The sequence below is a fragment of the Morone saxatilis genome, unplaced genomic scaffold (assembly GCF_004916995.1).
Source record: "Morone saxatilis isolate NCDOM2014 unplaced genomic scaffold, NCSU_SB_2.0 Contig15, whole genome shotgun sequence".
Taxonomy (NCBI): Eukaryota; Metazoa; Chordata; class Actinopteri; family Moronidae; genus Morone; species Morone saxatilis.
In genome coordinates, this window is record NW_023339707.1 from 20,095,884 (window position 1) to 20,114,481 (window position 18,598).

General features: G+C 39.0%; 1 protein-coding gene across 1 annotated transcript; it reads right to left on the bottom strand.

Moving 5' to 3' along the window:
- Positions 1–250: 250 nt before the first annotated feature.
- lemd1 (LEM domain containing 1) lies at positions 251–5,052 on the bottom strand. The gene is made up of 11 exons (XM_035657223.1): positions 4,653–5,052; positions 3,261–3,372; positions 2,963–3,088; positions 2,806–2,870; positions 2,489–2,536; positions 2,219–2,374; positions 1,914–1,998; positions 1,717–1,811; positions 1,487–1,576; positions 1,092–1,165; positions 251–976 (listed from the first exon to the last, which is right to left on the bottom strand). Exons 1-11 carry the CDS (start codon positions 4,845–4,847, stop codon positions 664–666), a joined length of 1,359 nt encoding a protein of 452 aa, XP_035513116.1. The 5' UTR covers positions 4,848–5,052; the 3' UTR covers positions 251–663.
- Between the last annotated feature and the right edge of the window lie 13,546 nt (positions 5,053–18,598).

Genomic DNA, 18,598 nt, shown 5'->3' on the forward strand with positions numbered 1-18,598 from the left:
TTTCTACACCATGCCACTACCTCCTGCTGTAACCTATAACCTGTGCAATCTGTATAAAAGCTGTATAAATAGTACATACAACTCTATTTTTCCTATTTTCCTATATCTCGTATTTTTTACTTTTTTCTGCTGTGTTTTATCTGGAGCTCCTGTAATGTGTGAATTTCCCCAGTGTGGGATCAATAAAGTCTTTCTTATATCTGCATGTAGCCTATTTTTTTCACTTTCTAGCATTTCATAAAAAGAAGAATGAAGCAAAACATCCTTTATTGAAATATTCAAATATTTTTAAAAAAGAAGAAACACACACATAATACAAGTACAATGATATCGCATTACACAATTTTGATTAGGAAATAGAAAAAATTACAGCATTCTTAATTTATTTTTAATTTGAGAAAATCTTAAAATTTCAACTGAATCTCTGTGTTTTAGTAATTGTTTCAACTACAATGACAAAAGCACTGTGGTAACACATCCATAAGAAAGACATATACAAATGTAAATCTGGACTTTGAGGTTTGCTCCCATACAGTCACACATTTAAAGTAATATGTGCTCCCTGAGGATATCCCAGGACAAGGTAATTTGGGCTTGCATCAAAAAAAGCAACCCTCACATCTGTAAGTCAATGCAGAGGGTTAAAAAAACAGAAAACATACGTTACTCCTGTCCAGAGAGCGCTGGTGTGTCCTGCGTCTCAGCCGGAAGCAAAAGCCCCTCCTCACCATCTGACCCCTGGTTTAAACTTTCCAGTAAGGCCACAAACGGACTGAATGAGTTGTCCTCAACACAAGCATAAATTACGTATAGGAGAACTACCACAATGAGGAAGACCAAAATCTGTATCTGGATGGGCACAAGACGGCGCTCCACCTCTTGTCTCTCCTGGGTCGTTGGGCTGGCTGGAGTGTCTGGGTACACATACTGGATAGGTCTCCCTGCTGCACCCTTGATGGGTTTCCGACGAGTGGCACTGAAATACAAAAGGGTATACGTGCTGATAATCCAATCACGATTATTCTTGTACTTAGAAAGCTGTGACGAGTTTCTAATTGTGCACACTGTGATAGTGTTGTTATGGCACTTACTAGATCCCTGTTGGGGTGGCCTGAGTGTCTGGAAACATGTCCTTGAAAGTATCCTTCACAGGTTCCTGAGAAAGCTGGAAACGGAAAGCAGTAATTACTGACAAAGTGGACCAGAGAAAACAGAACTATGTCCCAGACAGCGAAATCCCAGAGACACAGAGGCCCAAGCAGGTCAGGTAGAAATGAAGGAAAAGAGTAACTGTGAATGTAATGATGAGGAATCCGACACACACTGACAAAAGATAGAGCAACTGTTAAGGTTATTATGTATCATTTTCTAGTTTGGGTTAGGCATAATAACATTGATATATGAAAGGAGTTACACCAACAGAGTGTGTTCTTGTTAGGGTTATAAGTGATATAGAAAACAGAAGCCAGCAAGAAGATGTATGTGCCTTCATTCCCCATTTATAAGGGGAGGCCTTGGGAGTGTAGTACAGGGACTGGTTCTTCATGCTGTGCTTGTCCACAGTCGGCATGTCCAGCTAAGGACAGGAGAACAGATTATGATACACTGGATTTCTTTACTCAGAATTTCCTCCCACTGCCAGTGAACCTCTCCAACACCAACAACCACCAAAAGCTTGAGCTCAAAGTGCGACTGAACAACGCAAGCACTACTGACCCTGTTGGACCGCGACCAATGTTCCTGCACATTGCTCTCATTCAACTCTCTCTCTGTGTCTGTGCTAACAGACAGTGACCTCCGACTCTCCATCTGTTGTTCAGGGTGAGGGTGTACATTACTGAGTGAGCACCCCGGTGGTGAGTACTCACAGCAAAATGTAAAATTAAATGAAAACATGTAGGATTAACTTTCCTCCTCAACCATTTGAGTGATGCTGAAGGCCTGGGAGGAAAATGATGAGCAACCATTGGGCATAACTGATTGAGATCCAGGTGGAACCTGCAAGGATTAGTATTATTATTACAATGTTAACCAGCAGCACAAACATGTATCATCATACAATCTATACACCCAGTGAGATACTAATGCCCATCACTGTAAAACAAAACAAATATCCCATTAGGTGGCTTAAGAAGGACGCACAATAAAGTTAGACAGTCTAGGCAAGGAATGCAGAGAATTTAAAATCCACGAGAGGAGAGAAATAAGACCGGCCTACCCCTGATCCTAATCCTGAGCGTTGATCTACAGAGGATGCTCTACTAATTCCTACTGGAATCTGTGAGCAGTGAGACCGACTGCGCTCTGATGATTTTAGCGCATTCCCTGAATTCCTCTTGGGACAAGGTTCCCTGTTTCTAGAAGCACGAGCACGCTACAAAAGACCAACCCAATCAAACACAAGAAGAATAAAAAAATCAGTGTCCCCTGAGAGTTAAAGTTTAACTTAGAGTTTTGAGTAAACAATATGAATATCCGTAATATTTACCAGTCTTGATGAGGGTAAAAAGCACTGCGGATAAAAAAAGTCACCATTCTGGAAAAAAAAAAAACATACTAACACTCAAAATGCAAGTGCTTATTCCAAGGAAGAGTGAGCACTTTCCTTCACACCTCAACTTCGCAGTTTCAGTCTGTAACCACTAAGTGGCATTGTAGGGAAGATTTGTTTAATACACCTGGTGATGTCGTCTATTAACCAGCAGTGTATAGGTAGTGTAAGCTCCCCTTCAGACAACTCAAGAGATACTATTGATTAACACAGAAACTCCAACAGATATCAAGAACTTCCTACAATTTTCTCACCTGGCTACTCTCTTGTTGGGTCTGGTCTGACCGTTCAACAGTTTCCTCTTTTGCTCCTTGAGAACCTGTACAAAATAATACAAAGCATATGATTATCTAATACCAACCATAAAAACAAAACAAAAAAAGACAAAATTTAAGACGTTTGTGGTCCTACCTTCCTCCTCCTCCTCCTCTTCGCTGTCAGAGTACACTACACCTTTCTCTGCTCCATTCAGATGGTCCTGTCCATCAGGCTGAAGCAGTTTCCTGAGCTTCTTCTCATACACGGCCCTGGTGGAGGCTAGCATAGACAAACAATACTTTAGCAATAGGTTTTTTTAAGACGGGCAAACAGGCCTAAAAACTAGAGTGAAGATGAACATTCATTAAAACACAAAAATGCATTCATGATGATAGGAATCCTATTATTACAATGAAAACCAATTTAAAACAAGTAGTAAGTGCAACCTCACCAACTATGGGCCCAGCTTTAAACCCGCGTTCAAGCAGCGCGGCCTTGAGGTCGTCATCAGTCAAACCACTCGGGTCGGGAATCTCTGCATCCTCTGCATCCTCTTCCTTGTCCTCAGAAAACAAAAAATTGCTGAGTTTAGACAAAGGCTGCAGCTTGAATGCCAGCAGTTTCCAGGTGTGGGATATAAAGCATAAAGGATGCAGTTCGCACATCTGTTCAATATTCATCCGAGTTGAGTACTGTATGAATCTTCTGCTTTCTATATGCACCTATTCTGAACAACCACAGAAGAATAGGTTAAAAAAGTGAAAGACAAGTTTACGTTAGAGTTTATGAGAAGGCTTGTACTACTTAGTTGATACGGGCTTATCAGATATCAACAGGCAGATATCAGCGACTGTAAAGCTCTCTACTACTTATCTTTGTCACAGCTCCTCATAACAACACCTAATGATCCCTTCTGGAAAGCACTCAACTATCATTAAAGCTGTAAATAACCATTATCAATTGATTATCAATTGATCTGCCAGTTATTTTCTAATTTAATCTAGTAAAAAAAATAGATTTCTGATGTTTGGTCTATGAAATGTAAAAAAGAAGTTACCAAGCACAGCAAAGCCTGTTTGACCAATAGTCCAAAAGATATTCAATACTATTAAATAAAACAGCAAATTATTATATTTGAGAAACTAGAACCAGTAAACATTTCCCATTCAAAATGACAAATGCTTTATTGAATACAAAATATCACTTTGCCAATTGATGCTTTTTTTTTTAACAGTACAGTTGATTTCTTTTAGTGGATGTCTACACAGACTAGTCTTCCTACAGGGTGACACAGCACAGAAACAACTTCCAGACCTTCCAAGTGCTAGTGCTCGATAAATGAGTGTGACAGGTGTTGCAAGCACATGCACACGACTGTAATGGCAGCTTGCAAGGAACGTCTCATGTAAACCTATACCAACTATACAGCTGATGGCTCAGTGGTCAAGGAGCTGAAATGCAGTGAAACTGCAAGCTGAGAGGACTGTTTGGTAGCCAGTGACCCAAATCTCCACTCCACAGCTGCTGACCTTGCACAGCATCGTTTTAATTCAGTTTCAGCCTATTATTATTATTATTATGCACAAGGCCCCCTCATTAACAAATAAAATAGCTTATGTCCTTGAAGGCAGCATTTTTTTTTTAGAACTCTTTCACCAAGAAACATGTAATTTCCTTCAACATGTCAAGTAAGTAAGAAAACACTATTTTCTCTAACTTTTCTTTCAAATTGATTCACTTTAAAAGTTACAGCCAGTTGCGACTGAGAGCAGAACACGTTTTAACTGTCTGCAAAAAGTCACTTTATTTGGCCAAATCGTGCAAAGAGGTTGTATCGACTCACTGCCACATCTTGCACCTGATCCTCCTCATCGCTGGAAAAATCCGCCGCGTTTTTCTGGTCGATGTGTTTTAAGTGCAACTCCACATAAACGTCCTTTTTGCTTTGGGCAGGCGGCAGCGCGACGCTGTGCGCGACTAAATCCGACTTCAGTCTCGATTTGGAGAGATGAGCCGGGTCCTCTTCAAACCGCGGCATGTCGCAGGAGGACGACGACGCGGAGAATTAAAGCTAGTTTTAACGCCAGTGCTTTGCTTGTTCTTTTATATTTGTATAGAAGTAGTATTTGAAGTGAGATGTGGCCGACAGGAGTGCTCGGAGGAAACCTTGTGGTGGTCGGAGGATCACACTGACTGAACTGAGAACAGCTGCGACCGAGGACTTGATTGACAGCAAGTAGCTTTAGTCTTCACTGAGTAAACATAAGGTTAGAAGCACCGTGAGCTGACTGTGTGTTTGGCTAGGGTTTAAGCTCATTACAGTCCAATTAAACCTTAAGAACTTTTTCATTCAATTTTCATCAGCTTTAAAATAGAAACCTGAAGAGGCATGTGTGTGTTTTTTTTATTTGAGAAACTGGAACCAGTAAACATTTTGCATTAAGAATGACTGAAACGCTTTATTGAATTTAAACTCAGTTGCTATTTGATGTTCTTGAACAATGATTTCAGCTCTAGATATCAGTTTTTAGTTCAAATCTTTATGATTTAATACTGTAATTGTAATATTATTCTGTAATGTTAGCTAACAATATCTAGCAAGCCAAAAGATATGTGAATGTGTTTATTGTAATGTCATTGAAACTCAATGAATAGGAAAGTTCGGAGCTGCCCATATTAAAAATAAATAATTTTCAAATTAAGTTAAATTAAGTCCTGTGTGTAACATTTGGGTGTTTTTTGTAACCTTACAATGAGCCGTTTATATCTACAGATGTACCTTCCCTGGAGTCTGTCATGTTTTGTACAATAGCCCAGAATTGACACCACACCAAACACTGGCTGTAGATAGGGCTTTTTGTGTTTGTGTTTCACAGCCACTGTAGTTTCTCCTACACACTTCACAGCCTGTTTTCATTCCCAGGTTGTTAAATTAGTTGCAATCTGCAACCACTAGATGACACTAACACTGGTCCTTTAAAATTCATCCAGTCAAATTAATAATCTAATTTTAATAGACAGTTTTTACAGTAGACATTTCAAAGTAGGAAAAGTGGTGGGAAAGGTGTTACTAAAACAGTAACATTATCTCAATTGTGTTCAAAAGTTCCAGTGACAGTGTGACAGTGAGACAGCATACACAATACCACAACACTGAAACTAAAGAAGCTAAATGGAATTCATTGTTATGTGATTTTCCTGTGGCATGCCAAAATGACGGTAGCTATGTGAAAGTGGTCTAGGGAACCCCAAATATCAAAGGTAGTTCTTACAGTTGAATTTTAAGTGCAAATTCCTCCTCCCTAACCAATGCATACCTTTGACCTCCAGGTTTGACCTGTGCTTTAGTCGCCGTTGGTGTCGTGGTGTCTCTGTTGCACGCTGCTGCTGCATTTTTACTGAAGTGATGCATCCACCTATGTAGAAGTGGTGAGTTGTTCCTTTTTCTAACACCTGTTAAAAGATAATAAATGAAACACAAGACTTGTTTAGGTGATTGTCTGTAAAGTAGCAGGGGGTGTCAAACATGCCACAGAAGGTTTTCTCCAACCAAGCAGCCAGGCAAAGGATGTCAAACGTATAGATACTTGTTCTATACCACATATTTAAAACTATACTGATCCAAGTTTGTGTGCCTAGGACTTTTTCTTCTTGTTGGCATGGTATTGGAAGAGGTATCGAGCATAGTTTTTTATACTAGTATTGAATCAAAGTTTAATGCTCTGGTATCGTGACAACAGCAGTCATCTGTTCCAACAAACATGTTTACCATCTGAAAAATATTCAGTAAACCTCCCTCTGACCAATCTTATCAGTATAAAATGACTTTAATCACCTGGTAGATCCCTAGTGCCATAACATCTTGTACTGAAGAGAGATCTCTTATCCTGCTCTGTGAAAGAGTTGATCATACAGATAATAATAATCAGAACTGGGGAGTTTTTATAGCAAATGGTCCCTTTGTGTTTTGTGTTAGGTGTTGCAAACAAAATTAGACAGAATAAGATGTTCCCTTCAGGATTGTACCACTTGAATACCACTTTATGCCAGTGAAAGCATCAACAGATTACGCAAAATGGATCCCTTGAACAATAGCTGGGTTGTTTGCTTTGTCATTGTTGCAAATCGTGACAAAACAGCAAAATTGTATTTAATTAGATGACAACTTTGCTATCTTGCTGCTCTGTGCATGCAAATATGAAATGACAAGACAGCAGGTGTTTACATCTCAGTCATATTTGAGTTTGAGTTGAACAGACTCGATCACCTGCTGTGCTGTTTACTGTACTTCAACTGTACCGTTTTTAGATTGGATCAACACAGTGTGATGTGAGAAAAACAACATTTGTTTTCATTGGGGATTGAGTGGATCAAAATGACCTGATTGGGATCCATCATTTGTGAACATGTGTACTTTTTCATTTTTAGATTTAAAAGACAGGTGTACTTGAATTCTGAATCTCTTTTTTGATGTGTTTTTACACTTAATTGTGAAGGGCCACCTTTATAATATTGTTCCAGTCTTTTTCGGTTGGCAAGCGCCGTTTGCCAATGATTAGCAGGTAATGTCGATCAAGAAACTGCTGCTTGGTATGTTTCAAGGTTCTCTGTGGAGTTTTTGACCTCTAGTAGCGCCATGGAGCTGTCTCTCTATAAGTGGGTCCCCCTTTTGTTTATCTTTGCAAATGTTTTATGATGAAGAAAATTCATTCAGCAGAGCTCAAGGATACACACAGTGTGTTTTGGTGAACAACACTGACTGCATATTCACATAAATTTTGTTTGTTTACAAGATAACTCCACAGGGCACTTTTAAAACTCACCCAGCCAGAACATCACTGTTTAGTGAATACTGTGACCCCCTAGTTGGTCCTCAGAAGTGTTTTACTGTTATGGTTTTGAACATATAAAGCAAAAAAAACAACATATACAGTAGATTTAAAGTTAGGATTGAGGCTAAGACTCAAAGATCATATTTGAAAGGCATAAAGTTAACAGATACTATAAAAGTCTTTAATCAAAACCCTTAAAGTGATCTGAGACTTGACTTTCTCATATTTGCTTCACACAGAGAATTAAGCTTTGTTTGAAGGGGTCCGATGTGGATACTTCCAAGTTCAAAGTCAGGAGAGTTATTGCGGTCAGAAGGCTGAATGCTCTTGGAATCCTTGTAAAAAATCTACTAGATAGGGAGGTTGTAGGAACCATGAGAAGCCACATTTGAAGGGCTTTTTACAAGTGCTATGATGGCTCAGCTGGCTAAAGCGCACATGTTCCCATGATGATACTGTTTAAAATGTTTAATCTTGTTGCATGGTATCCTCATCTGGCCTCCATCAAAAATGAGCAATAATAGTATTCAAAATGACCATTAAACAGTCAGCTCTAGCACTAAATTAAGCCAATCAAGTGGTAAGGATTAGGTATTCATAAATGTCAATTTTTCATTTAACAAATGTTATAATTGTGACTATTATGTGGTTTAGTACAGCCACAGTTCAGCACATAATCTTTAATTTAGATCCTAATTCACTTTCACTTAATGAGAACCATGATGAATACTGAACAGACAATATTTCTTTCTTTCTGGTCTCTGGTAACAAATGAGCAAAGTAAACAAGATAAATGAAAAGGTTACTTATTCTTCAAATTATAACCTGAATCAAAAAGACAGGTCACCACATTGCAACTATTACAGCTGTGACACAATAAGGTTTTCATGCCCCTAGTCACACATCGCTATCATGTCATCACTGTAAAATAATGATTTTATCTGCTTGTACTTCTCTTATAATCTTAGACCTTTTTTCATGAAATAGCAGGGTAAACACAGGTGTTGCCAATAAAACAAATTAAGGTTCCGACCCTGCTATTTTAAGTCAAAATGGCTGCTGTGAAAAAGGTCTATTGAAATGTTACCCAGCTAATAGGTAACAAGAAAAAGGAGGCAGGTTGCAGTTAAATTATGTCATTATTTTGTCGATTAAAAAAAACAAGGGTTAGGCCTACAAAAAGTAAATACCACTAGAGTGAATAATGTTACCCCGCTATTTTATTAATAGGAAAACATAAAAGCATTGCACTGTATAAAACATGCAAAACACAATAACACTGTTTCAGCAGCATTAGGTCTAATTCTTTGCGAATCTGAATCAGCATATGCATACATGCCGTTATTGGTAGCTTTGGGGTTTTTACAGCATTATCTGTTTAAACCTAGACAGTAATGATGTCATACTACATAAACTTTAACTAACATTGGTAGAACTAGACAGGTGTCAATTCCTCAGGAAATGAAAATATTTTAATGTCCTCACAGGGGACCCATGAGCGATCGGTGGGATAAACTTAAAAAAAATCCTCAACTTCCACTTTAAAATAACAGATGGCAAAGATTTTATATTTGTCATTAAATTAAACACAGTAAGCTTCCCAGTAGTAAGTAATGACAGTTGTAAGCTGTTCACGGAAGTTGTAAGGACAGCTGACAGCAGCAGGAAAAGAACTGTTTCATTTCCTTCACCATCAGCTAAGTCACAACTTTTATAAAAAAAACAGGCAGTCATTTCCCAAAACATCTGCAGGAAAATAACCAATGTTAGCTGCAACTCAAAATATCTGTGTTTGCCTCACGACTCTAAATGTTTGATGCAAGGAAAGATGTAGATGTCGGGTACAACTTCCTGATGTCATTACATAAGATTTTAGATGCTACAAATAGCTGGGTTGAGCAAAAGGCTACACAAGCTAAACTTACAATAGAAATGCCAAATGATGATTATAGTTCTGTTGTTCATTGACTTTGTTTCTCACCCTAAAAATCTAATAATGTCATAAAAGCCATCAAACAGATTTCCTAAGTTGACTGTCCACTGTGTATCCAATGGCTTTAAACCCTACATGACATGTTAGAAAGAACTCACATAGGAATAGAAAGCCATAAGACACAGTTGTGGTTTGATTTGGAAGATGATACAAAATGATACACAATCAGTCTCAGAGGCAGTTTGAGAAGCCATGCAGTTAGAGATGAAAGCTTGACAACAAAGAGGAAGAAACAGGCAGGTTGCAGACAGCATTCAGGATTTAAAACTCACATCCACATGAATAATTGAAGAAACTGGAAGTATTCATCTGAGGCCCGGGGGGAGTAAAATGAAACTGTCTTGTGAGTCTTTAGACAGAAGGAATTATATTTTTCACAGCGCAAAATCTAATAAATTGACCGCTCCCCAATGCCTGAATCTTACAGCAATATTCTGCAAGCTGTTCAATTCCTCTGGGTGTTTACAGAATAATCTTTGATTAAAAATGCAGTTTTAAATCAGTGTCTATGGGGAAAAGGTGCAGTGTTAATCAAGAGGATTTTGTTTCTGAATTCAAAACAGATTACGTAAAGTCTTTCTATATTATGTAGCAACCCCCTGCTTGACTTCCTCATGCACAAAGGAGATCATTACCTCAGCAGTTTAATTCAAACACTGGCCGCAGAAGGCCTAGCAGTTTTTCCTGATAATAAATATTTTCGCCGATACAAAGTCAACATTTCCATGCAGTAGCTCTTGTGTCTCTTTTATCAAAGCCATCATGCTGATGAGCATCATTAATGCACAGAAACACAATAGTATGCTCGATTGATTCCATTCATAATCTTGTGACTCTTTAACCTTAACTGTAACCTCAATTTATGCAGATTCTTTTCTGTACATTGAACGGAACTACAAGACAAGTTAACCACAATTTTTAGCACTAAACTGTTGGAAGTACTTTGGATCATTTTCAACCCCTTAAAGAGTAGAGACTCAGCACTCCCAACTATGCAGGCCAAATCTTCTCACCCAGATGTCTGCTCAGAAAACAGTAGCCTTTATATAAACATGAAAAAATCTTGTGGACAGAGAGGAAACAGGCTACTATAGAAGACAGAGGAGGCATTTGTTGACATTGTATCAAGTGCAACGCTGAGGTATTTGAGGCACAGAGGGGCCAGGTATTTGTCAGTCAGTGTTTCTTGTGCTTTTGCTGTCTCCAACTCAAACAACAAAAGCTCCATTGAGACAGCCTCCTTTTTCTACTGAACAAGCACACAAAGCTTCCTGTACGAGGCTGCAACTGCCCAGTACTGAGTGAACCATGTCTAGTCGTCTTTTTATGCACCTGTTTTAGGTTGTTCTGGCAGTGCGAGGGAATAAAAGCACTTTGTTAGATAGTTTCACATATTTTCTCATAACTTTGCTACATTTCACTTTTTTTTTTTATTCAGTCACGTAGCTGCAAGATTTCTTTCTAACTACCGAACTTTATTCTAAGGAGACAGAAACACAATGAAGCCCAGCGTGATTTTTAGGTTGTCAGCCTCACCAAACATCAAACTGTTTACACACTGAGATTAATCTCCCATTGGCCTTACATATGCTGGATATTCACATGACCTCTGACAGAGAACATTACCTACTCATTCAGGGAAAGTGTTTACTCAATCAGCCTTTTCCAGGTTCGAAAAAAGACCACTGCCACTGAGCTCCAGGGAGCCTGTGCTCATGCATGTCTCAGCATAAATTAGTAAAGCCCCTGTGTCAGACTCTGTCCAGACAAGAAGGTGAATCTCAGCCACAGGCAGGATTAGCTTTAATCCCTAAACATCGTACATGGTCGCTCTCTGCTGGGAGCCAATTCAGGGAATCGTCAGCAGCCAGATGTTTTTAATGGCTTTAGATTATGACAATATTTAATACATTTGAATACATTCCTTCTTTTCACAGAAGAGTATGAGCAGTGTGGATATTTGCTCTAAGAAATTGTAGATACAGTACATAGTTAGAAGAATACAACAAATGACTGATATCTCACAATTTGACATTAGACAGGTTTTGAATTTAAAGATAAAGATGAAGATACAGGGGTGGCACCTGGTTTCTTATCCTATGCCGTGCTCCCTTTTCATTTACTGAAAACACCTAAACACCCTCCACTGGCAGACAAGACAACCAAAACACACTGAAACACTGCATATAACACACGAAAGCATCAGTGAAGCAGCTTCTTATCCTCACTCTCATTCTTGATAAAACAAGCTATTTTGACCAGCACACTCTACACTTCTCAAAGTAAAGGTGATGTGCATTTAGTGCCGGATGCATTCTTATGCTATAAATCTGACTCTTACCTCCTTCTCCCTCTCCTGCGTCCCTCGCTGGAACGAGAATGGCATCCCCTCAGCCTAATACTGTATAGAGAGACAATGGGTAGTGGGGGGGAGGAGTTACTATGTGAGCAAGAGCAAGAGTGGGGAGACGGAGGGAGTAAAAGCAGAATGAAAACTGGAGGAGAGAGAGTGAGAGGGAGAAAGAGGGCTCAGAAGGGAGATCACTCGCTCACAATACTCTCAAACCACAAATCTGACGAAACGTTACATGAATGACAATTCCTGAACCCCCCCCCCCCTCAGAAGCGATGTCAGAGAAAAACAGCAACCAGAAATCCCTCTTCACGTGGGAAATGTAAGGAAAAACAAGAGACTGTGAGAGAATGGGTCCTGGTTTTAAACAAGTCCCTTTCTTTGGTTTTCTTTGAATGAGTTCTTAAGATTCCAAGTTGGCAGAGTGCCCATGGGCCCTGGATGGAAAAGGATAAAAGAGGGGCTGAGGTAGGGGGGCTGTCTATTGTGTTTGTTCCCTTCCTTTCAGTCCTGGCACTCTAGTTGATCTTTGCAGCCAGTTGCTGAATATTCCAGTCACTTATTCCTCGGTTGTAAATAGAAGCTCACATATTTATTCATTTAAATCTGGATTGACGCTCGTGTGATCACTGGGGATGACTTAAACTTTGTTTTAATCATCCTGCGAATTCACTATTGATAGTTTAGGTGTGAGGTTTAACGAAGGACCAAAATAATTACCAAATGAGCAGTGGCTTAGTGAGTCAGAACTGATCTGAAGATCCTTGTGTCTTTAGTGTCTCTTAGTCTTTGTTTGGACCCCTTTTTTCCTTCTTTGTCCTCCTAACAGTCCGTCACTAGTAGAAGGAGAATGCTGCTTTGCCTGGTGAATCTGGGATGAAGACAGCAGGTGCTGTTGCCCCTCTCTGAGCCACATTCACTCACAGCTTTCTCCCCCTCCATCCGTTTCCTCTACTAATACACCCTCCTCCCCCTCTCTATGTGAGGAGGGGGGTTAGATGGGGAGAATGAGCTACTGTATAATGAAGCACAAGAAACACACCCAGAGAAAATTCACAGTTTGTTGAAGGTTTTAAACGAGTGACGTCACACATCGTCCTGATCAGAATGGCTGATGAGCCGTGTGACACAGAGCAAAGGCGATCATGTAAAAGGGTGTAAAGGATTAATACAACTGCATCTCTTGTCAGTCACCACTGTGCTTTTCACCGCTGCTTGTGCTGCATCAGTGCCGCAAGAGAAGCCCTGTTTTCACTCACAGTCTACCCCCCTACTCCTCCTCCTTCCCCACAAACCCTTCCCTACCCTTTCTCTGTCTTCCTCTTGCTTTCCCTCAAATAAACACACAGGCTTGGTTCATTACTATTCACCAGGTTTCACTAAGACACGCATCGTTGCTCTGCTCCCTACAACTGTGTCGGAGAGGCGGAGGAGAGGAGGACAGGGAAAAGTAGAGGAAGGGAAAAGCAAGAGACATCTTCTGATAGAAAAGAATAAATCACCATTGTGTTTTCTGTGTCCGGATGTGTGTACAAACATATATTACCAGACAGCTGCATGCATGAGTTGCTCTCTCTCCTGCCTCTGACAGAAACATCTCCAGGGGAACAAAGCTGGTTTAGTCTTCAATACAGAAATCTGTTTCCCTTTGTGGGGTTTTGAATTCATTGCTTGCCTTTGATTAAATCCAATGAGGTCGTACACTCAAATTATTATCTGTGCTGATATACTGACAAAGCATTTCATCCGTGAAAATTGTCACAATGCTTGATTTCTATCTAAGCCTCTATAGTCCAGAACTCTCTGTCACAACCATTTCAGAAGAATCATACTTCACTATGAAACTAATCCTTTGTTACTTTTAATTTTACTTTTAAGTCAGCTGCTCTCAATAGATTACAATGACTCTTAGAATTACAGGAAAATCATATGGTAAGAGAAACTGTGTTGCAGTGGTAACCTTAACATAAAATTATACCAATTGATTGTTTGGAAAAGGTTGGGTCTGACAGTAAATAATATCAACTGCAACAGCTGTGTGGCTGTGTTAATCGCCTTGAGCTGCAGTTCAGAAAATGAGCAAGAACATTAGATGACCTTCAAAGATAATACATTTTCTTGGAGCTAACATAACATTCGAAAAAGACCTTTTAGAGTTTCTAGGAGTAATTTTGCGACCTTTCTTTCTTCGTTTAGTGTGTGTAGTGCAGCAGACTACACTCTCTAGCGCAGTTTGTTGTACTTATCAACAACTTTCTCTTTCCCAAGGTTTCAGCAACAAATTAATCATCTGTCAGAATTTGTGAATACAAAGGATGCATTTCCAATTTTCTTTCCTGCATAACACTGGCAGAGAAATTAAACTAGAAAAACTGAATAGGACGTTGACGATTGTGTTTCCACAAATAGTCATTGAAGTGCATGCAAAAAATTATTGGCAGCTGTTTTATCTTTATAATCAATTCATCATTTAAGGGCATGTCTTAAAGGTAAAATTACAAAAGTCCTTCTTACAAGATGAATATTTGAATACAATACTTCCATGATCTTATCAGTTGCAGCTCTTCTATAAATCTTGTCAGCTGGGCTCGAGTTGCATCTGAGGAGTAATATATTCTAGGATTTGTTGTAACATTTAAAATAGATCCCACCTTATACCTTAAAATCCCACTAAGATGATGGTTTTACTGCATCAAAAGAACAAGTTACAACTGTTTTCAACCCAAAATCTGAGGATGACTAAAATTTGGTGTGGAATTCTGAGCCTTTATTCATTATGTACTGTAGATTAATACCAATCATATGCCTTTGTGTATTTTGTGGACCTCTTAGAGGATGTCAGATGGTCATAAAGACATAGGTTGTGGTGCAAGACAAAATGTAGTGATGCTAACAAAAGAATAATTGGCCACTAATAAACAATTGATTATACAACCAATAATAACAGAATCAGTATCAAATCAGTAATAGATTTGAGCGATAGAGTATACTTACCCGGTATAACAGTGATATACAGATACAGCATCGATCCATTAATCCACAAAGTGAGGATTGGCTGACAGAAGCCATTATTTTCAGAGCGCTCCAGATGTGATCGGCTGCTGCGCTTTTACGAATTCTGGGTGGGAATTCCTGATTGAAGTCTTTGGATAAGCAACGCTCCACTGAACTCCTATTCACATGATATTAAAGGCAGGACTGTTGGAGAAAGGGCTTTGCACTTTTCAATCCAATACAGTACAAAACGAGGGAAACACAAAGAGGGAATTTTGTACAAAAAACGCTGTAACTTTACCCACTTGATTTTACTAACTCAGACTGCAGAGGCCTCATTCACTTCAGATAAACTTGAGAATGCATTTTTGCACAACGTGAGGAGAGTGGATTTTGTTCATCAGTCCTGCAGTAAGTTAAGGGGTCTCTTAGTTGCCAGTATGAACAGGATGAATGATTGCACAAAGAAAACTGTTTACATATGGGCATCAGGCTATTGTTTTAGGATAAACTTGATATGACCTAATCCAAGATCCTGGTCTTGGTTAAATATTGAACAGTAACTTCAACACATGCTTGACTGGACAAGTTTACTGTTTTTGACATGTAAACAAAACTAAACATAAACCAAACCAAGTGTATCTGCAATCCACTTTGGCCCACCTCCTTATAATTTGTACCAAACGTAGCAAAAAAGCCCTTTTTTTGCAAGTGAACATGATTCAGGCAGCAATTATTTTTCCAATCAAAATGTAACTGGCAAAAACAAATTAGTAGCCTGTATAAACATAATTCATAGCAGACAGGGTCGTGCTGTCCAATTTAGTTTTATACTTTATATAAAAATGAGATCACTTTCAATCCCTGTTCTGTGAACTAGTTTCTTCTTACTTTTAATGCAAAGAGTTTGCCTAGAGAATGCTCCCTTATCTGTGTTATAGAAATTATTTAACATGAAAATGACACTTCATTTTCTCAAACTTTTCTGAATAATTATCCTTATAACTTTTTGATCTACTCGTATAATAACTTTCACAAGCTTTATATCTTAACTGCCTCACCAGCAGCTAGTTTGAAAGCACAAGGCCTTGTAGAATAGCACTGTTTTGCCCTGCAGACATGTCTGTTTGCATACCACATATCCTTGGCTCTATTTTGGGCCTGAGACGATGTGTAGGGGGTGTACTGCTACGGGGAGTGACTGAAGAAATGTGGATAGGTGACAGATTTCTTACTGCACCGAGAGTAGCCTGTGTCATGTCTAAATCCTCTCACTTGTGTTAATGCATATACTGAATCATGTACACCTGCCCCACTTGAAAACTAATGATACACAAACATATTGCGACTTCCTCCTTGTCATAGGCATTGAAATGTTTATAATGCTTAATCACGTATGATTAAATATACACATCTACAGGCTTATGAAGAAATACATCGGGCTTTCGAGGTATTAGCATTTAATCCGTGCCATTTACTCTTCTTTTATCATGTGCGGCAGCATGTGCTTTTTCTCTGCAGCCTCAATGGACCCTTAAGAAACACAGTATATAGATAAAGCAAATAGTAGAGGAGGGAGAAGAGCAGAGAGAAAAAAATAGAGCAATCAGATTATGATTCCTGTCACAGTGTCCTAGCACTGTCTCAGGCCTCTGATTTAGAGTTAGCTAAATGTCAGCCTATGGAGATGAGACATAGAGGAGCAAGGCAGTGCTGTTTTTTGTCCACTTTAAACCTTGTCATTGATGTCTTGACTCTTTATGTGGCTGCCATCAGCAAACCGTGTGTCAGACTGAAAAAGAGATATTGTGTTCAAAGTGTGTTTAAGAGAAAGAGAGGAACAAGTAACAGTGATAATTTTGTGTTATAATTAATATATGAATTTTTTGTATCCTCCATAATTATATTACAGTTATTCCTTGTAAAGTATAAGTATTATATATGAATAAAGGCAAATCAGATTGATTGTGGATTATTGCAACATTTGTGCGCCATCTAGTGTTAAAACTATGTGTAGAAAGTGTGCATAAGCCCCCCTCTTCTCAAAAGGGTGTTTTGTAACTTTATTAACTGTATGTTATTTCACTTTACATTTGTGTTTTACCATTTATCTGCTGAATCTGAAGCACCTTAAATCTGATTAGCTATGAGCATGATTTTGTGACACTCTCAGCCTCGAGTGTAGGTGACAAAATACTTTCTAAACATTTTGTTATCAGCAATTAACCTTGAAATAAACTAATTATATTTGCATATTCATAGTGTAATGTGTTGTGTTTTAGATATTAAAGGAGCTATATGTAAGAATTTTAGTTCAAAACCTTAAAAAAATAGTTTTAACGTTTTGTCAAAGATGTATTGTGTTGCAGAGATATCTGCTGAAGTTATCATACCAAGCGGCTAGCTTTGGCCTGTCTTGTCTCATAATATCACTTTGGAGGAGGCGACAGTGAGTCACTTTAGCTTCTAGTCTGGGCCGAGTTGGTTTTCTTGCCGGGTCTGGCCCCTTGCACCCCTATGGCTGGCCCTGCTGTAACTCCTCTTCAAGCCTCTGGAGGTTGGGCGCTGACTGATGCCTGACATCCCTCTTGCTCCAGTCCTAAAAATAATTTCCGATAATTTGTGTAATAAACACAATGCTAGTTGTCTTCTGGCGAATTAATGATACAATGATTGCCATGTGAGTGAGAAGATAATTGCAACAGTGAATAATCTTTCTGTTGCTTTGTTGTCTCAGGCTAAATAGTAACATTTTGTCAGCCGAATCAGATTGGGTTTGATACAAAGATTCAACTATTTGTTTCTGTTTTCCAGTTTAGCACCAACCTGTATCAGTAGTTTCTGTGGAGGAACAAATAAAATCCCAGCGCACCACAGCACGTCTCTCCTGCCAGGCTGCTGAAAGCACTGTCAGCTGAAGAGTGAGTCACAGTTGACGGCAGTAGAAGAGATTGTACCACCTTTTGGTTCAAAAGTGTTTTATCAGACTTCATTGACAGTCATCACTGGAGTGAAGAGTTTCAGACCAGCTACTAACCCGCTGTCCGGCGTCATGCTGCCCTCTGTTAACTATCACTCATCTCCACCTCCATCACAGTTTTGTGGTTTGTGGTTGTTTTCAGACTTGGTTTGTGAAGTTTACAGCCTGCTATGCTGTTTCTCTCTGTACACTGACAAACACTGACACAGCTAAATTAACTTTTCAAGGGCAGCCAAATATTCTCTGTATAAAATTATTTTTGCACATAGACAGACACATTCATGTATACGTGTGCTTTTATATAGCACTCTCTCACCCCCAACTGCCAAAAAATAAGGCTTCCCAAAAGCCATTTTGTAATTCGAACACTGGCAGCAGCGGTACCCTCGCTTACTCACAGATTTTCACAGCAGTTTTTGTTCTTTAATTAACAAACATACACAGTACCTCTTCCTTATCTAACCTGTGTAAATTATAAGTTCATTCAAAAACTGATGTTCTACTTCAGTAACTAGAAGGAGCTGTTGATTTTTAACATCCCCCTTACACACCTCTGAGATTAGTTGACAATTACCTGGAGAAGCCATCTTGTGTTGCTATATCTCCACAAGAGGAAGTGGATGTTAATGAATGCTTT

Coding starts and splice junctions, on each gene's coding strand:
- lemd1 (XM_035657223.1), bottom strand. CDS start 4,847: ATGCCGCGGTTTGAAGAGGACCCGGCTCATCTCTCCAAATCGAGACTG. Junction 1,577..1,716: donor ATTGGTCGCGGTCCAACAGG/GTCAGTAGTGCT, acceptor TCCTGTCCTTAG/CTGGACATGCCGACTGTGGA. Junction 1,166..1,486: donor CTTATAAATGGGGAATGAAG/GCACATACATCT, acceptor TTCCGTTTCCAG/CTTTCTCAGGAACCTGTGAA.